Below are 20,096 nucleotides of genomic sequence, written 5' to 3'. Positions count from 1 at the left end.
ACTGCCAACCAAAGGGATTGTGATTGGATAATTGCAGGGTTATAGTAAAACGAATTCCAGGGAAAATGTTTCCAATTTGTTCATAGTCATCAGCTCAAAAAGGGGGCCCACATTCTCTCTTCCCCATCCCCCCCTTACACACTATGGGCATATCCTCTATTCCACAAACTTCAAAAAAAGTTGTTAGTGAAGAATGTACCTTGATTGAGTCCATACTGAAGCGTCTTTGCTTTCCATTGTCGACCTTCCACCCAAGCCTTACAGCAATGCTTATATGTCCAATGAAATTAGCTCCACTACCCTTATTTCAGTAATGAGGTGAGGGGTTTTTAGGGTGAAACAAGGAAAGCTTAGAGACAAACACACAATAATTTGGAAATAACTTTATGTATTACATTAAGAAGAAAAATGGTTAACTACAAAAACTAAAAGTATGATATACACTACAAAATAATTAGAATATTTACAGGCAGCCTGGCCTTCCTCTTTCTTGACCTGAGGGGAACAAAAATGCCTCTCTGGACTTCCAAAATCTCACAAAAGTCACCATCTGAATCTACAAAATATGACGGACGGCATTAGCCAGCACTAGATGTGAATTCCCTGTTCTGATCAAAATTTTTAAATCTCAGAACTTTCTGGATGGAAACTTCAAGTAGAAACATATAAGGCCAGAGGATGCAACAAAATGAGATGGCAGATTAGGCCATAAATAGATATCTGAGATCTTCCACCGTTAATCGAGTTGCTGAGCCCCCACTCTGATCTTCACCAAAAGCAGAAGCAACCATTTTTCTTTTTTCATCCTACAGCGAGGCAAACAAAGAAATAAGTATCGGACAACGAAAACCCACCATCTACCAGTCATGCAAATTCTTCATCTCCAAAGGCTATAGAACATATGGAGGTCTTGCACATTCCAGAAATGACCCAAAAGGTCATAATGGATAATAGTTACACAGCAATCCTTGTAATGATGTCCAAACCAACAACACCATATTAATAGTCCACATCCCTAACTCAAAGTTATTAAATCAGTTGGCTTCCCTAAGTAAAAGTGGCAAATTCAGGTAGGGAGATGCTCTCTGCCCTTGAACAGTGCAGGCCCTTTAATGGTACCAGAAAATCATATTGATGTAACTCTTGAATCTTGTTCCATCAAATACACAAGAGCCAGAAAGAATAAAAGGGAAATAAGAGTTTAACCCAGATGCAATACACCTCCCCCCACCTTGGAAAAAAAATCAAAATGTTCAAATTAACTACATAAATGACATTTACATCTTTTATCAGAAACAATTCTTAAGTCAACAGCATAACCTATAGAAAGAAAATACCTGAAGAGATAATATCCTATCTTCCACTGTGTCTTTAATGGTGATCCGAGTTACAGTAACAGGACGAGTCTGTCCAATTCTATGTGCTCGATCGATAGCCTGGTCTTCAGTAGTTGGATTCCACCAAAGGTCCAGAAGGATAACATGACACGCAGCAACCATATTCAAACCGAGGTTTCCAGCTTTTAATGACATCAGCATCACAGTAACCTGCAAGAAAATCAATGGATTGGAGAAATTAAGTAAGAAATAAAATTACATCACATTCTACATCATTGATTTACTAAAGCGAAACACTAAAGCACACTGTTAATAATTTAAGTGTATATGGAATATATGTACATATGTCTGCAAGTAAGTCGACAAAATAATAACCAACTTGCCCACTAAGAAACAACCTATTGGCATTGGTGAATTACTTGGAAGTCATACGGTAGGAACAAACCTCTGGGTCAGTATTGAAATCTTTGACAGCCCTGTCTCTTGCAGCTAAAGTCATTGTCCCATCAAGCCTCCGATAGTTTATATTATGATTACGTAGTGAGCGCTCAACCAAGTCCAACATACTTGTCCACTGAGAGAAAACAATTGTTTTTATTGGTCCGTCAGCCACTGAGTTTGAATAAACTGTAGTGCGCTTTACGACACTAATGCCTGAATGGACAGTTTCTGAAAATGTCTGCTCTGAAGACAAAAATGTTTCATTGCATTCAACAGAACTCTGCAATTCTGGACTTGAATTCTTCGATAAACATTTTGACTGAAGAATTTCAACTACGGCCTTGATTTTTGATGAACTGTACTCATCCTGTAAAACCACTGACTTTTCAAAGAACTGAGGATGCATGGGACTACCGTTAAGACCACCTGTAATACAGCTCCTAAGGGTAGCTTTAGAGAACACTATATCAGCACCAAGTTGCTCTTTACATGCAGGTGCAGGGCACATATTATCATCACCTGTCAAATATTCTGACACACACTGATAGCAGAAAACATGACCACACATGGTAACAACAGGGTCATCAGGTGGATCCTGTAAAAGCATTTAAGCATTAGAAATATATACAGATTTTCTGAAATAGTAAACTTTTTCTGCTCACTAGCCAGATACTATGAGAATTGGAATTAGAATATATTTCACATACACTTTCTATACCTAAGAAAATTCAAGGTGACAAAAAGTAATAATAGGGTAGCATTAAAAAAACAAAAAGACATCCTAGAAAGCGACACCCCTCACTCCAATAATTTTAACCATGCATTACCCCGTTCCAAATTGAACACATTGAATTGCAATTTCCTCACCATTGCTCCCAAAATATTAAAAATTACCATGACACAGAACTTGCTTAAATTCCTCAGAAATTCAATCATATAAAAATTACAGATAAGTCATTGATCCAGTAACAACATTCAGAGGATGTGCAATAAAGCCACACTTTGGCAAAATATTAGGTTCAAGAAAAACTCACACTGCATACAAGACAGATGGCAAAGGAAGTTTCCAAGCAATTCAGTAGATTAATCAGCATTTCTCTAGGAAGTGTCGTCGCCATTTCTACAGAAACTTGTCCAACAGAGTCAGAGTTTTGAATGGAGTCAGACTTATATCCTTTGACAAGAAGTGGATGATCACAAGCCTGACGTAGGCGCAAAAGCATCAAAAGAATATTTGCATAATTTTGGTTCACTGTGCCAGCAGCTGCATATGCCTGTTGGAGAAATATATTATTCCAAGGATGTGTAACTTTCAGATAGAGAATATCTAAAAGCATGATTCAATCTTCACATAAGCATAAAATTTTACTGGCAAGTTTAGGTTACTCCATATTTACAGCAATGTAAGACTGATATGAGCATGAAAATAGTGTAACTGAAATATTAACTAGGTATTGTAAATGAGATGTTCACAAGACACCAACAGAAATCAGCTGCTTCTCAATGTCAACACAAAACAATTTTCACTAAGGTATAGGAATTAAATCTTGAAATCACAAAATCAATCCTAGTAAAGTGTATCATCATGCAATTAACTTCAACAGAGCTTAATAAACATTATGATTTTATATAACAAAAAGACAATGTGGATTGATTTGTATGTTCTACAAAATTGAACCAGGTTATTAATAATATGTTAGTGGAAAGAAGTTCAAGAACCCAACGGCCCTATGAGGCTTACAAAAGAAACTAAAAGAGAGTTAAACAAGAGACCTTTCAATATTTTATCCAGCAATACTAGTGGGTAAGCATTGAAATTAGCAAGATTAAGCGCTATATTTTGGCTCAACTCATCACAAGATTCCAGTTCCACCTCTAAAGTCTACAAAGAACAAAAGATTCTAGGTAGCAAGAAGAGGCATGTGAGTCTGGTATTTTAGACCCTAAGGCGATGAATTTTGACACATACTATCAACTCAATATCTCTCATGCATAATAGTCAGACATAAACACAGAAATGTTACATCATGTCTGGCTAATCGCATTGTTATGAGAGCAAATTCTTATTCATTGTACTACCTGCAGCAATAGTGGAGAAAAATTACAGCAATCACCCACAAAGTTACTTCTCTTAAGTTCATCATAGTTCACAAAAAACCCATTTAGTATTTTGGTTCAGGAAATAATGTCAAAAGATGGTTCATGAAAAGGGGAGGGGAACTTTATAACATCCCTGCACAGCTGATGGTTTCATCACCTGCATCATCCCATGGATTAATCATGTAATTACAGCAATCACCCACAAAGTTACTTCTCTTAGGTTCATCATAGTTCACAAAAACCCCATTTAGTATTTTGGTTCAGGAAATAATGTCAACAGATGGTTCATGAAAAGGGAAGGCGAACTTTGTCACATCCCTGCACAGCTGATGGTTTCATCACCCGCATCATCCCATGGATTTATCATGAAACCTTCTTTCGCTACACAATAAGACAGCTAACTTTTAATTGCATTGCAACATTATTCAAACCTCCCCACCCTGAAAATAACAAAAAAAAAAAACATTTTTGGCAGGTGGAGGTTCCTTGTTGAAGCAGAAAATTACTACAATCATTTCATTTTCATTTCCCAAGCTTTATTATTTTGAGCAGAAATAAAACATAATGATTTTGAAGGACAATAATATGATTCAAACTTCATATTTCAGATTGACAAGCAAAACAAGTAGAATATGCTGCTAGTTGCAAATTCAAAGAGAAGGATACTTCTGATTGAAATAGTACACCAGTCACATGATTTAAAGAGCAACTTGAAAGTGGGAACAAATAATGCAGATGAAAGGCACCTTAAATTGAGAACGTGACTCAGCTTCTAGCTGAGTATAGAAAGCCCGCTCCTCAGCTGTGAAGTCCACCTTAGCCAAGTCAATTGACTTTGGTGGCAACTTAATTATTGGCTCTCCATCGATCAATGTTGCTGGACAGAAACTAATCAAATCAGCACAAAACAGCAATAAAGTTTCCAAGCTTAAATTCAAATACAGCACATCTATATTCAAAAATAGCTTCAAATATGTACAGTTACTGATAATAGTCATACACAAAAGTGATAATACCACTTCTGCATAGGAAAGATGAATCTAAAAAAGATCCAGGGGGGGTATGGGGCCCCAAGTTTCACATACTATGGGAATATATGAAGTATGTTTAGAGTTTATAGGGGTAAAGTATTAATTTTCTCCTAATACACCAAAATCTCGCCTCCTATAAATATTGTTAGAGAATAGAATCACCTTTTGTGCGACGCAGCATTACTGTCTTCAAAACAGCTTGTAGCTTCTTGTAGCCCTTTACAGAATCTCTAGATATTGGAATTTTTATCCCATTGCAAAATGCTTTATATACATAATATGGATCATGTTTCAGAAACCTAAAGTAGCTATATAAATCATCAATAGCATTTTGTATAGGTGTTCCAGATAAGCACCACCTCCGCTTGGCTCGAAGACTACAGCAGGCTCTAGCCACTTGCGTTCGATGATTTTTTATTGTTTGAGCTTCATCCAGTATCACCCTAAACCAAGCTACTCTAGCAAGTGCACCAGCACTAGAATCAATAGCAGAGCCATCAATTCCTTTCCTACCCTTTTTCCCCTTCTTACCAACATTAGATGTTTGCTTCCTCTTCTTGTTAATTGAAAATTCAGAAGATAATCCATATTTTTCCCCATTTTTTTCATCAGTCTCATCGTCATCAACAATAGCTTGTTTAGGAACTTCATTGGTTATAATTGAATAAGTTGTAAGTACCACATCATACTTGGCAAGTTCAGCAGGATCCTTGGTTCTGCTACCCCCATGATAGATGAGGACAGAAAGCTTAGATTCCTCTGCAACTTTATCATCCAGCTCCCTGGCCCACTGTCGAAGAACACTCGCTGGACACACAACCAATGTCCCGGCCGGTGGCCTCTGTCGGCTGAATGAGCCAGTAGAAGTACTAACTTCTGGAATTGACTTGGTATCATCAGATTCACCACTGTGCTTTACTTTGTCTGACCCACCATTACCATTATCGTCATCGTCATCCAAATTCAGTGCTACAGTTTTGTGATTACCTAGATCTTCTGATTTTGATTTGGACTCTAAAAACTTCTGCATTTGTATAAGAGCAATCATTGAGATTGTTTTACCAAGGCCCTGTTAAATCAAGCCATCATCAGTCTCAGCAGAAAATTTATGCTGCAAATCCGAAGATATGCATGAAGTAACATTGATCATTTATATAAATAAATGAAAACTAGATTTTTTTTTTTGAAAAAAAGTAACCTGATCATCAGCTAATATTCCACCCAAACAATACCCACTTCTTGTTTCCCTGTGAAGCATCCAATGTAATGCAATCTTCTGCAAAATTCAATGATTAAATAACCAATTAACCAACATACACCAAAGAATCATCCATAACAAGAAAAAGTTATGACCTGATGTCTGAGAAGAGGAACAGACAAAAGACCATCAGGAAGAGTAGCTTCAACTTTTGGTTGGTTGAGGTCCTGCAAGAAACAAAAGTCCTTCATATCCAATCTTTCCAAACACATCAAATATGAAACCATTTTTTAGCAACTTCTGATATAAAGCAGACAACAAAATTTTGTTGTTTACACTCAAATCACTTGAAGAAGGGCACAAGGAGTGGGCAAAAAGGCAAGAAAGAACCCATGGCCAAATTCATACCCCACAAATTTTAGCATAACAAAATTGTGTAGATGCAATTAGCCACATTAGCAAAACAATCTTTGTCTGCATTATCATATACGTACTTAGACTCTTTACATGATAGTATAAGTGTTCACTTTAAATGTCATCCAGAAAAGATATATAACAGATTAAAGAGAATAGAGTTATGCATATAAAGGAAAATTCAGATGTCCAGCAAGTTCATCATAAACTTAAATAACCGTAGAGTTGTAATTTATGAAACAAAAAGACATGCAAAATGAGGATATAGCTCCTTATCATCCAAATAATAACACCCAAATGCAAGATGCAAGAATCACAGACATAGTTACCACTTTAAAGAAAAATGTTTGTGATATAACAATTTCCATAATGCATGGTGGGTCATCAAATACTAACTCATGATAATAAAAAGGAACACTCTTGGATCCAACAAGAATACCTCCAGTGCAGCTTGATAAATCATTCTCTCATCATTTACAGGAACTCTTTCTTCACTTACTCCAGCACGATATACAGGATCATCCAAACCAGCAAACTGTGTATAAGTAACAGATTTTCCATGCATAAAAGATGGAGGAAGGATCCTACTACCGGTGTTTCCATACATCATAACTTCACCATTATGGGCCCTGCTATAATGATCTCTCATATACCCCTGACTATTGGCAAAACTATGGCCAGCCAAATGGTGAGAGCTTCCCTGAGCATCAGGAATCTGACTGCTGCTCAAATTCTCAACTAAATTTTCTGATTTGGCACTGGGTCCAGACAGCTGAAGAGATGGAGGAAGAGTCCTCTTTAGAGCCTGCTGCGACGTCAATTTCTCAAAATCAGTACCAGAACCATTAGCAATTCGAGAATTAACAGTCCGAGGCTGACCAATATTCCCATTCCTGGTAAAATATTCAGGATCATCATCTAGGGCAATAAGCTGAGTTGAGGCTCTAACATCATCATTGGGCTCATGAATCAGAACTTTTGTCTGTGAATGGTTATTTACATTTGAAAAGTTTAAATTAGAAAACTCTGCTTGCTTGGGAGAAGGAATCTTTTGAGACTGCCAAGCATAACCTGCATATTTAAATATGTTTACATGGTTCAGTGTGAATAAAACATTGAACTTTGAACTTTAGATGATATGGTAAGTTTGCAAAACACAGACTAACCAGTACCCCTAGAATTTGAGCCATGTGTAACTGCCCATCCTGGAAGAACCCTTAAAGATGAGGTATTTGTATCTCTGTCATCTTCGATCTCCAAGTCACTATCAGATGAACTAATGTCTATTGGATTCATAGCAGCCATTAGAATTGAAAAGTTACTTTTTTTCTCCTCAACTGAAGTAGAAAGCAGATTCCTAAAAGGAAACCCAGCCTGTGGGAAGAAACAATCAGTGTAGCGACATGTCCTAGGGAATGCTAGCAATTACAACCCCCCGGTCCCTCTTTCCCCTAACAAATGCACAATATTTCCACTCACCAGGATTGCGCATCTCGAAATTAAACTGCAAAGCCATCCATTTAAGAAAGAGCAACTTCGACTAGCTGAATCAAGTGAATCACAAAGACGATCCACATGGTCAGACATCTAACAGCCACTTCCTTCAGGACAGCATTAAGCAAATAAGTGCAATTATTAAAAAAAAAAAAAGAAAGAAAGAAGGAGAAAACATCAAGACGTTGGCTTGATTCAAACCAGAAACTGCATGAAGATTTAATGATCATTTGCTAATAAAGCACACAATCAACTAATTAACAATCTAACTTATGCTTTTACCAAACCAACCAATAAAAGTAAAACTTTACTATGTTATCTTTGAAACCTATTTATGAAATTAAGCATTTAAAGTTGTTGTAGGCACAAACAACAAGCTTTTGGAGCAGTACCAAGACTTTAGGAAGAAAGTTCAGTTCTGCTCAGAGAAGTAAACGAATGCCAATGGCACAACCATTAACAGAAAATATCGTCCAGACCTTAATTCTACAAGAGCTCATGAAAACATAGGCTGCCGGCTTTCCTCAAAAAAATGTGTTTCATTTGTTAATTCCCTGGTGAAAACAGAGGAGGCCCAATCTCCTTGAACTAAAACTACTTGTACAGTGCTACCAATAATTCCTAAATTCTTTCGAGATTCCTTAACTAGGGCCCTTCTACCAAAATGGGTATTCTCCATTTGATTCTCTCAGTGAGTCAAATGCTTTAAATCAATCAAAAACATCACCCAAAATTACTACTACCACTAATCACCCCTTCAACGTTTCAATTTCTTTTCCAAATTACACAGCACCATTGCTTCCCCTGCCCCCAATAAAACAAACAACAATAACAAATCCATATCCACCTACACCAAACAATTAAAAATAAAATAAAACATGCAAATTCTAAAGCCTAAAAAGAAAGTAGCTAAGCCAGTAAGCAGTCCCACTTCACTACAAAACTTCAAACATGATGAAACCAAGGAGATGCATTCACATAAAATAACCGATTAAGACAAAAAAAAAGGCAAAATTGAGCGAGTAATTTAGAACTTAATCGAGTCAATTAAAAGGAAAAACCAACAAAAAAAAAAAAAATAAAACCCTACCTTTGATCAGGATTCTTCATTATAAAAAACTACAGTTGGCAGGGTTATATTTTAAAATGATTGGTGATGTTTAAGAGACAGAATCTCTCTCGGCGATGGACTGCCTAGTTTCTAAAGCGTAGAAGTGTAGAATCTCTGAGAGAGAGAAAGAGAGGGAGAGAGAGAGAGAGAGAGAGAATGAGAGCCAACGACAACGTTTTGGACAAGGACAACGTGGCCTAGTGCCGGGGCGTCAAATTTTAGGATCCTGGTAATTGTTGGTGAATATTTATTGCGTAACCACAGTTTTTGTGCAGGTTTAAACCTTTTTAGGGAAAAAAAAAGTTGTCTTCCGGAAAGTTTTCAGGAATCTCCAATTAAGATTTGCCAGCTCAGGTTCCATGTTTCCCCCTATTTAATGATATTTTTTGTTTCCAGAATATTTATGAATCAAGTTCAAATTGTTTTTACTTCCAAATTTTTCATTTAATTTTAGATACTCCTACTATTTTTTAAAAAAATTAAATTGACACTAACAGTATAACAAAATACTCTATGTTCCTTATAAAACAACGATCAAGATGAAGCAAAATATCCTGAGAGAAAAAAAAATTATCTATTTAATAAATGACTTCCTTTTATGATTATTTTAATCATTTTTTATTTGCTTATTTATATATATGGATATTATGTTCTTATTTATTTGTAATATTGAAGGTATTATTTTTATTTTAAATCTATACATACATTTAAAGTCCCATTTGACTTCACTTAACAACGTATTGATAATGGTCAAATTAAACAGTGAAATTGAAATAGCAATGTGATAAAACGTGTAGTAAAGGTTTTCCATGGACCCTGAGTTCGGCGTAACAGGTCTGGGCCATCAAGACTCAGGACCCGTTTACCCAGCCTCACTCTGTCGGGGGCCTGAGTTCCTCATACGCATTAGCTCGGCCTTACATTCGAATGGCCTGCTAGAGTGGGCTACTTTGTGGTAGACCTTGCCTGGTTTGGTCACTTGTCAGGCTTATGCAACCCGACAACATAACAAATTTTCCATTAATTTCTTTTTGAGGAAAAAAAAAACTTGAAAATAAAATGATCAATCTAAATGTATTATAATTCTTTTTTTCAGAAGGAAATAAAAATAATACATTTATGTCAAAAACACACATGAAAATGATATTTTCATAACATCACTTAATAAAATTGAAGCATTCCTTTTAAAATGATTCTTGAGAAGCCACGTACCTTTAGAATATTGAAAAGTCATATTTTCGAAAACATCTATCAAATGATTGGATTTATGATTCATATAAAAGATTTTTAGTACCTGTTTAACCTATTTTTTTTTAATTTATCTACATTTTAAAAACAAAAATCAGGGCAAACATTATTTTTGATAAAGCTCTTAAAAAAAAGTAATTTTTTTTTAAGAACAAAATTTTTAAAAAAGGAGCTTAAAAGAAAAGCTCCAAGAAGAAGCTTTCTCTTTCTTATTTTAAAAACACATCAATTTTTCAGGAAATGCTCATATTTCAATCAATCTCCCTTTCCTCTCATTCCCTCTACATATCACTATTCTCCAATACAAATCGCGATCTCCCTCTCCTTTACCTCTCTTTACAAAAACTATTATAAAATAAAATAAAAAATCTAGCAACAGAATAACAAAATCTAAAATTTTTTTGTTCTTACAAAGATTAAAAGAAAATAAAATCTAAAATTCAAAATTGCATTCCGATACTATTTAAAGATTTTCTCTCATTTTTTCAAAAAAAAAATTTAATGTCAAATACACCATTTCCTCTTCTCTGTTCTATTTTAGGAATTGAAGCATCATGGTATGATTGCTTACTATATCAACAAAAATCTAATATTATTGCTACTATACAAGTTTGAGAATTGTTTCGTTTCTTTATTGATTTTTTAGATTTTAACATCTGAAATCATATATAAACTTGAAGCATTTCATTATAATTTATTAGGTGATTGAAGATAGTATGAACACCCTTTATGGTAATTTTAACAGAAATTAGAGCTTATATAATTTATTTTGTTAAACAGTTTATCAAATAATTTTAGTTTAATTTTAAAAGTTATTATTTTTCATAAAAGCTTCATAATAGCTTTTAAGCTAAAAAAAAGCTAGGCCAAATAGGCCCTTAATAGCTAAAGTCAAATTTGAATTAGCTTTTAGTTCAATTGTTTCCATTTGAATCACTTATGTAGCAATTTAATTGTCCATAGCCAAGATCATCTTACGACATCCCTTATCCCATGCCATTGACAAATCTCAACAAACACCCTATTGTTATGCTCGATATGAAGAACAATTTTTTAGTTTGACCAAGAAATCGCATTTCCAATTTCTAAAGTGGTCACGAAGGACACCTCTTGTAATGGATTGATGGCATGAAGTTCGATGAGCTCCATCAGTGTTGAGTAGCACCCAATCTTGAGGCAGCGGAGACTATCCAATAAACAACTCCACACAAGATCTATTGACACCATCATCAATGGGAATAAAGTACAACCAATAACAAATGGTATCTTTAAGATACTTTTTAATGAAGATGATCTTTCTGGAAGTATGTTGTGGTAGTTAAATATCGCTTCATTTTTTCACTTCTAAAAAAAACATACAATGATACCAAACCATTCACCCTAGTGGGTATTACAAGACAAGAAAACCTACCTTGAGATTTTGATAAAACTAATCAAGCACATTCCAACTATAAAAAAAAGCATAGACATTAATGAATGGGAAGGTAACATTTTTAAAATCTATTCTTGGGAATTTGTTGATATTTTTATGTCATTTGGATCTTTAGAAGCATCAAAGAGAAATAAGATAAAATCCAAAGATAGTTCTTGTGGGGTGGTTCGAAAAGGAAGAGGAAAATGCATCATGTTGATTGGAACTCAATTTGTTTGTCTAAAAATATGGGAGGTTTTAGTGTGATTGATCTGAGTATTAAAAACAGAGCTTTACTTAACAAATAGATTTGGGGGTTCGAAAATGAGATTGAAAGTCTATGGTCAAAAGGTCATTGTTCACAGCTTACTATTTGAGATACCCCAAATTTTAGTATGCACGTAAAGTAGCACGACAATGGTGTCGTTTATCAAAGGTAATTTCACCTCCTTCTTGGTGAGTTTTAGGAAATATTTTATATTCAAGATTCAATAAATTATTATATATCCAATTTTTTAAAAAATTATGATTGTTGGAACTTATTTTATATTTTATTAAAAATAAGTAGAGATTTAAAAGAGAAAATGTAAAAAAAAATGAATTCAGTATATATTATTTGGAAATTTATTTCATATTTCATTTAAATCCCATGGAGGTTAAAAAAATGTGTGAAAATATTTAACTAATAATAAAGTTGTAGTTTGACACAAACTTTTTTTTTCTGACTTAGTCAAAGCTTCCAAGAAAAGCTTGACATTTTCATGTTTTTTCTCTTCTTTAGTTGGCCGGCCACCAAAACCCATTTTCTTGCTTTTTTCTATTTTCTTTACCATAGCCACCCAAGACTTCGTTTTCCCTTCAACGTGTTTCATTTTTTTTCTTTGTTTTTCTTCAATTTCTTCTTTCATCTTTTTTCTTCAAAAAAAAAAGAGTCAGCACTTTACCCTCACTTTCTTTAGGCCAAATCTTAAAAAAAAGAAAGTCTTTCTCTCTTTTCTCCATTCTTCCTTTTATACGTCACCTATTTTAAATGCCAAGGCTTAAACTTTAAATCCGTTGAATTTGAACTAAGTAAGGTAATGTTTTTGGCTTTAAAACTTTCAAATTTTTTTTATTTTTTTAGAATTTATTTTTTAATTTTTTATATATATTTTTTGAAAATATTAGATTTTATTGATTTTTACACCTCCAAGCTCACCAAGATAAGCAAACCTTAAATTTGAATAGTCAGTTTAATGGGTTTGTGAATTAAACTATAATTCTACATTAAATGTTAGGTTAAAATGTAGTTTATTTAGTGTATATTTCTTAGAATTATTAAGGATTGAGGTCTTATTGGCGCCAGTTTTAGTAAGGTAGCATAAAAGGTGAACGAACTTGCAAATAAAATGTTTTGGATAAATGCAAATGTGGTTGAATAAAATACTTGAATATTCATATTTGACTTTTTTAAAATATGCATGGGAACAAGCCTTTGATGAGTGATATCCTTATGTTGCAAAGTGTATGATGTCGTGAACCATGTATTTGAATTATTATATTGAATTGCTAAGTGAATTGTGGTGTGTGATACATTGAGAATCTAGGATGTAGTAACTAGTGGTATGATAGTTAATATTGTTTTCCTTGGAAGTTGGACTGTGTAAACATGTATATAACAAAAAATAATGAACTATGTGGAAGGTATTAATATGTGAAAATTATTGTTTACATGTTGTTATGTATGCTATGCCTTAAGAGGTATTGTCAAATGATAGTTATAACTGTGTGTGTGCAGTGTGAGAGTGCACGTGACAGTAATGATGGTGTACGGTGTGGGTGAGCTTATGACATGATGACCATGTGCGGTGTGAGAGTGCACATGACAATAATAGCTATGTACAGTGTGAAAGTGCACATGACGATAATAGATATGTGCGGTATGGGAGTGCACATAACTTATGTGGAGGGCAATGGCTGTATTCACCAAAGCATATTGACCATCCTTGGTAGTAAGCTAGATATCCTTGACACATCTCTGAAATATATATATATATATATATATATATATATATATATATATATATATATATATATATANGTAATATATATATATATATATATATATATATATATATATATATATAATATAAATACTTATATACATGTGTACATATACTATAGAGGTGTTAGAGAAATGTAATGTGATTGCATTAAATGTTGAAGCTTATAACTCCTAAATGATTTCAAAACGATTTAAAGGACAACATTGCATCGGGTTTGGTTTTTGAAATATAAATTGTATTATTTCTAACATAAGTGCATCGTGTTAAATAAAACCTTTTGTATCGTTTGCTTATTCTCTTCCTATATTCATTCACCGGGTTTATACTGATTCTTTTTCAACTTAATGTTTGGGTTTTCAAATTCGGAGGTAGTTGGATCCTAAATTGAGGTGCCTTCTTATACTCATCTTTCAGTTGAATTACCATGGCATTCAATAATAGTACCCACACACAGAGTCACTTCGCTGGTAGTCAAGGGTCTTTTGCATGTGTATATGGATGTTTTAATGTAAATTGTGAGATTTGTTTGTAAACACTATATGTCTAGTTTGATTAATAATGTCGTCACAAGTTGGCAAGTGATAACATTATTTTGAGGATGGTATATGCTTGGTTGTCATTATTTATTTTGGAGAAAATTTATTATTAGAAATTATGAATTATGGATCTTAAAGAATGAGGTGTGATGATGGACTAATGAACAAGTTTACACAGAAAGGCTTGTTTGGGCCAATGGGCTATGCCTATTGAGCCCATGCACCAGTCATGGCCCGAGATTGGGCTATGACACTACCCATAATGGAAAATGGGAGGATGGTTTCAGAAGTATGGAAACAGATTATGAGACCTTTGATATCCATAGATAAAGCCTCATAGATAGTCATGGAAGGAATCGATTTTTTGGTTGTAAATGGGAGTAAAATTGATTTTTGGAATATGCAATGGATTGAGGGGATTAAATTAAAAGATAGCCTCACTAAAGTCCATACTCTTACGATTAAAAAAAATGGTACAATGGACCAATTTAGGGAAAGGGTTGACGAAAAGTGGTTATGGAGGATCAAGCTTAGAAAAAATCCATTCAATTAGGAGATGGCGTAATGGTCTAATTTTAATAGATTTTTGGATGAACAAATGATTGGTAAAAACTTTAAGGATAAATTGATATGGAAAGGCACAGTTAATGGCATGAACAACATTGAGTCTTTTTACAAAAGTATGCTAGAAAGGAATAATGAGAAAGCTAATCATTAGAAGCTGGTATAGATGGGCTTAGCTCCATTTAAGCTAAAAATATTTTGTTGGTAGATGATTAAAGATAAGGCGACGGCTATAAAGGTTTTCATGAGGAAAGATTTTATTAGAGTTGAGGATACGACATGTTTACTATGTAAAGGTGGTTTGGAATAGGCGAGGCATTTCTTTTTTTCGTGTACTGAAACATGGAAGATTTGGCACTGGTGGGGAAATAATAAATTAACCATCATGATCCATTAACAAGCTTTTTAATATGGAATGAGGCTACAAATTCAATGAGTAATGGCAATATATGGAGGATGGCTTTTGCAGCAATTATATAGTCAATTTGACTTGTTAAGAATGAAGTGGTTTTTAAAGGAAAGGTTTGAGACTGTTTACAAGTTTACAATGTGATAAAGTTTCAAGTTGTGTGGTGGGTAGTGGGCACACACCAAATGGCCAAGCTTCAACATTTTTGTTTTGAATTTAGAAAGATTTCCAAGTGCAAGGCTTGTTCCAATCAAGACCGAGGTGAATAAACCTAATGTGTTGTGGCAACCACCAAGAATAGGGGAACTTAAATTTAATATGGATAGCGCGATTAGGGGTAACCTGAGGGACATAGGGATTAAATGAGTGCTCAGAGATAAGACTAGTTAAATTTTAATCCAATTCTTATGGCTACGGGAGTCACCGATGCAAACACTGTTGAGATTTTAGCCATTCGAAAAGCATTCCAAATAATGGCAATATAGAAATGGGAGAGTACACATAAGGTTAATGTTGAAAGTGATTCAAAAAATGCCATTAAATGGGTAAAAGATTTAGCAACGGCTTCTTGGAAGCATAGAAATGTTATAATGCAAATGGAAATTTTCAAATCATAGCTCAAAGAATGGTGTTTCAAAAAAATCCCAAGATCAGCAAACGACATGGCTGACTCTTTGGAGAAAATAGGGGTTTAAAGATCAAAGGAACTTTTTTGGGTCATTTGTGATGGCAATGAGGAGATTGAAGAGATTTGAATGGAATGTATGGTTTTTAGTTTTTATTCTGTGTGTTGCGGAATGCCTTTTTTTTTGCTAGTTGTTGACCTGATGCAGGGACAATGGCGAGATTATGTGGTGTTATCTTGGTTATTGCTTGAAAATACTGTACAGGTTTGGGAAGATTGCGGATATGATGATAGGGAATTGGTGAATCATGGATTGGTTTTTTGATTAAGTTAGCTTGGCTCTTTTGGTATATATTACTACTGTCTTGATCAAAGATTTTCTAGGTGAGTTATACATGGGCTTTTTTGCTTTTATGGCTTTTTTCTACTATATAGTGGGTTTGTGGAGATCATACTAACCTCCTCGGTTATTTTGGGGATGTACATGTTGTGATTGGGGGATCTAGAGTTTTTTCTTTTCGATAGATTTTTGTTATGCTGCATGCTTTGATTGCTATGAGCAAAAAGACATTGACTCGTTCTTGTTGGTTCTTTTTGGTTAACAAATACTGTTATGTTTTTCAAAAAAAAAAACACAAAGATTACCAAGAATTAAAGAAGGGGATTTTTTTTTTAGCCCTTATTAATAACGTGTTTTTGTAAAAAAATCATCGGGATAATTTTAACTGTTTTTAGCTACCAGAAAAGATTTTGGAACAAAAATACCCTTAATGAGCCGTCTTCATTAGTGTGCACTCTCAAACATGTGGAAAATGGGAGAAAAAAAATAAATATGCAAAGATTGGTTGTGCAAAATACCAATTTTTTTTTTAAGGTTATGCAAAACAAAATAATGTTGCATGAGGTGGGTTTTCAGAGATTTGGGACATCGCATACAAATAATAGGAGAAAAGAGATATTAAATCGAACGAGGAATCGGTAGTCATGAATGGAAAGCTTGGCTAATGATGTGAAACCAGAAATCTTTGATACGATGGTGAATTGAAAGGAGAAATATGTGATTCCAAAGCAGGAAATGGTCTTGCTATAGCAAGCCATATGTTAGATGGCTGTCGCAGGGCAAGGTTTAGAGTTTATGAAACATCATGTTGGGAATGTGTGACACGGCACCGCTCAGAGTCGGTGAGACGCCATGGAGGGAATCTGTGAAACGTTAGAGTTAAGAGTTGGTGACACGCCATGGTAGGAATCTGTGACACGACAGCGTTCAGAGTTGGTGAGACGCCATTGAGGGAATTTGTGACACCCCAGATTAAGAGTTGGTGACGCGACATGGAAAAAATCTGTGACACGCCTGCGTTCAGAGTTGGTGAGACGCCATGGATGGAATCTATGAGACGTTAGAGTTAAGAGTTGGTGACACGCCATTGAGGGAATCTGTGACACGCCAGCATTCCGAGTTGGTGAAACACCATGGAGGGAATCTGTGACACGCTAGAGTTCAGAGTTGGTGACATACCATGGAAGGAAGTTATGACACGTCAGAGTTCATAGTTGGTGACACACCATCATCATGTTTAGAGTGTGTGACACGACATTGCTTGAAAAGCTGACATGCCATGGTCATGGTTTAGAGTGTGTGACACAGCAGTGCTTGAGTAGTTGACACGTCATGGTTTGAAATAGAGAGAGGAAAAAAAAAGCAGGCAGTTAACGTGGTAATCGTTTGGACTTTTACTGAATTAATTCCCTTTTTTCAAAATAAATAAGAATATTAAAAGGCCATTTTTCATTTTAAATAGTTATTATTAAGAATTCGTAACATCTGTGTGATTCATTTCTCATTCTCGTCGGTACCGGAGTGTTCGAGAAGGCTCTTTGCAAGCGGAACGAAACCACAACACCAGCAAAAATGTCGGCCATGAATGAAGAGGTCAGTGAGTCTCAAATTCGCAACATTCTTATGTTCGTTAATTTTTTGGTTTTTTTTTTAGTTTATTTGATATGTTCAGGTTTTTTGTTTTATTTTGCAAATGTTTAGATTGTGTTTTCTTGCTGGTTTGATGGTTGTTGGGGTTAAGCCGTAGTGGTTTTAGGGGTTTTGGGTGTTTACCATGTGACGCCATTGTTATTATAGTTAGTTATTGGCGTGTGACAGCATTTTACTTGATATGCATGGCATGTGACAGCATTATACTTGATATGCATGGCGTGTCACAGCATTTTACTTGATATGCATGGCTTGTGACAGCATTTTACTTGATATGCATGGCGTGTCATAGCGTTTAACTTGTTATGCTTGGCGTGTCACAACATTTTACTTGTTATGCATGGCGTGTCATAACATTTTGATTGCAATGCATGGTGTCTCACAACATTTATTCCTTATTTATGTCTTCAGTGTACCTTGTTGCACATGACTGCTTAACTTATTAGTGCATGTGGGCCATGTTTTGCAGATCCAGCGCAGACAATATGAGGATCTTGACAGCTTGCTGATCGTGCCGAATGAGAAGTGGGTGTTCAACGTGGCAATTAACACCCACTATAAGTGGTCGCAGCTGCATCACATCACAAAGACTCTCCAACAGAAGGGGGAGTACGATCCAGTTAAGCATACCTGCTTCAGAATGCTCCTAGACGTCAATCCCTAGGGGTACTTTTGCGTTAGTCTCTTGCACAACATCATGATTCATCGGATCACTGAAAGCCAGTCAATGGACCACGAACTATGGTTTGCCATTGGTAAGAGTAAGGCGCCGCTATCAAAGCAGAAGTTCTGCCTCATCACCGAGCTGAAGTTTGGTCCAATGCCCGATGTGTTTAAACGACCGTACGAGGTTGCTGCAGAGGGAATTCATGCAAGATACTAGAACGGGGCAGGACATCGTTAAGCTGCAGGCTTTGCTTAATACGTTCTGTGAGGGCAACTTTCAACGACGAGGAGACGTGACCAAGATGGCACTCGTCTTGATCGCGAATAACATTTTATTTGGTCAAGACGATCGTAGACGGATGACGCCTTTGTTGTTGTCATTGGTGGAGGACATCGACACTTGAAATGTCTTCCCATGGGGGCACTATGTTTGGAAGCTATCCTTGGATTACCTTTTGAAGGGTTTAAAGTGCCTGACTTAAGCGTGACAAAGGAAACTCGGTTACGCTACAACATTTACGGATTTGCATGGGTGATACAGGTACTATCACGTAACATTTTTCAATTTCCTTTTGAAAAAAAAATCTTATTGGTGCACTCATTTATGATTTACGATCTGATAATGATTACATTTAACAAGCAGTTCTGGGCAATAGAGGCAATTTCGGCCCTCCGAAAAATAGTTGCCCGCTCTGGTCCGAAGGACAACGTCTACCTATGAATGTGCAGATGGGATTGCAATCAGAAGTCAAAAAACTTCTACAAGGCAATTCAGAAGTTTGAGTCATCTGACCATGTGAGTGAATAGCTGCTAATTTTTACGTTATATTTGTATAATAATTTTTCCTATTCTATAATGACAACATTTTATTTGTTTATTTGTAGTTGTGGGCACTGGAGACGATGGAACCCACCGTGAATGAGGCCTTTCGGGAGTATTTTGTGGACCTTGATGTCCCATTATCGGAACACCACGAGTAAGTGCCAATAAAGCACATGGAGGATCGATCAGATTGGGGCTTAGGTGCTAGGCAAAAAAGGAGAAGTTTGAAGGAGAAAAGAGCTTCTAGTGGCACGAAGCGGATGAACAACGTCGCTGCTTTAGTTGATGAGTTGATGGATTAAGGGGACGACCATGGTTAAGGCAGTGAACAGCCGACAAGGACAATTGTAACGATTTTTGTGTTCTCTAATTCCATATGTGATTATCGAATAACATTTCTGTGTTTGCAGTTAGACCATGGGCCAGTAGCTCCAGAACCACCCACTTGTCCTCCTCAGACGCAGAGTGGAAATGACCCGTCGATAAGATCGGTTCTAACGATTTGTGTTCTACATTCCCACATATGTTTATCGAGCAACACAGTAATTTCTGTAATTGCAGTTTACGGAAGCGACGACAAGTCCTCAAGCACCGATCGGTCTGGTTCAACCGCAGATAGCTAACGAGTAGATGGTAAGGATTTTAAAGTTGTA

The 20,096-nt window shown here is 35.6% G+C and overlaps 1 protein-coding gene across 5 annotated transcripts; it reads right to left on the bottom strand.

Moving 5' to 3' along the window:
- Nucleotides 351–9,272, bottom strand: LOC18608439 (helicase-like transcription factor CHR28). Of its 5 annotated transcripts, none has more exons than XM_018115737.1 (12): nucleotides 9,106–9,271; nucleotides 8,001–8,122; nucleotides 7,688–7,895; nucleotides 6,961–7,592; nucleotides 6,263–6,334; nucleotides 6,108–6,185; nucleotides 5,072–5,978; nucleotides 4,625–4,755; nucleotides 2,813–3,052; nucleotides 1,783–2,373; nucleotides 1,338–1,547; nucleotides 351–806 (listed from the first exon to the last, which is right to left on the bottom strand). In XM_018115737.1, exons 2-12 carry the CDS (start codon nucleotides 8,106–8,108, stop codon nucleotides 702–704), a joined length of 3,282 nt encoding a protein of 1,093 aa, XP_017971226.1. In that variant the 5' UTR covers nucleotides 8,109–8,122; nucleotides 9,106–9,271; the 3' UTR covers nucleotides 351–701. The 5 variants fall into 5 exon arrangements, with proteins under 5 accessions (XP_017971226.1, XP_017971227.1, XP_017971225.1 ...); XM_018115738.1 differs by having other exon boundaries at nucleotides 413–806; nucleotides 7,694–7,895; XM_018115736.1 differs by having other exon boundaries at nucleotides 413–806; nucleotides 8,001–8,118.

This window comes from Theobroma cacao, chromosome 2, assembly GCF_000208745.1.
Source record: "Theobroma cacao cultivar B97-61/B2 chromosome 2, Criollo_cocoa_genome_V2, whole genome shotgun sequence".
Taxonomy (NCBI): domain Eukaryota; kingdom Viridiplantae; phylum Streptophyta; class Magnoliopsida; order Malvales; family Malvaceae; genus Theobroma; species Theobroma cacao.
The sequence above is the reverse complement of the archived record's forward strand: the minus strand, read 5'-3'. Positions and strand labels throughout refer to the sequence as shown.

Bases quoted from the DNA above. Each gene is read 5' to 3' on its own strand.
- LOC18608439 (XM_018115737.1), bottom strand. From the start codon at position 8,108: ATGTCTGACCATGTGGATCGTCTTTGTGATTCACTTGATTCAGCTAGT. The intron at 6,335-6,960 runs GTATTCTTGTTG...TGTTTCTTGCAG, and splicing joins TTTATCAAGCTGCACTGGAG to GACCTCAACCAACCAAAAGT. The intron at 1,548-1,782 runs GTTTGTTCCTAC...ATTTTCTTGCAG, and splicing joins ATTTCAATACTGACCCAGAG to GTTACTGTGATGCTGATGTC.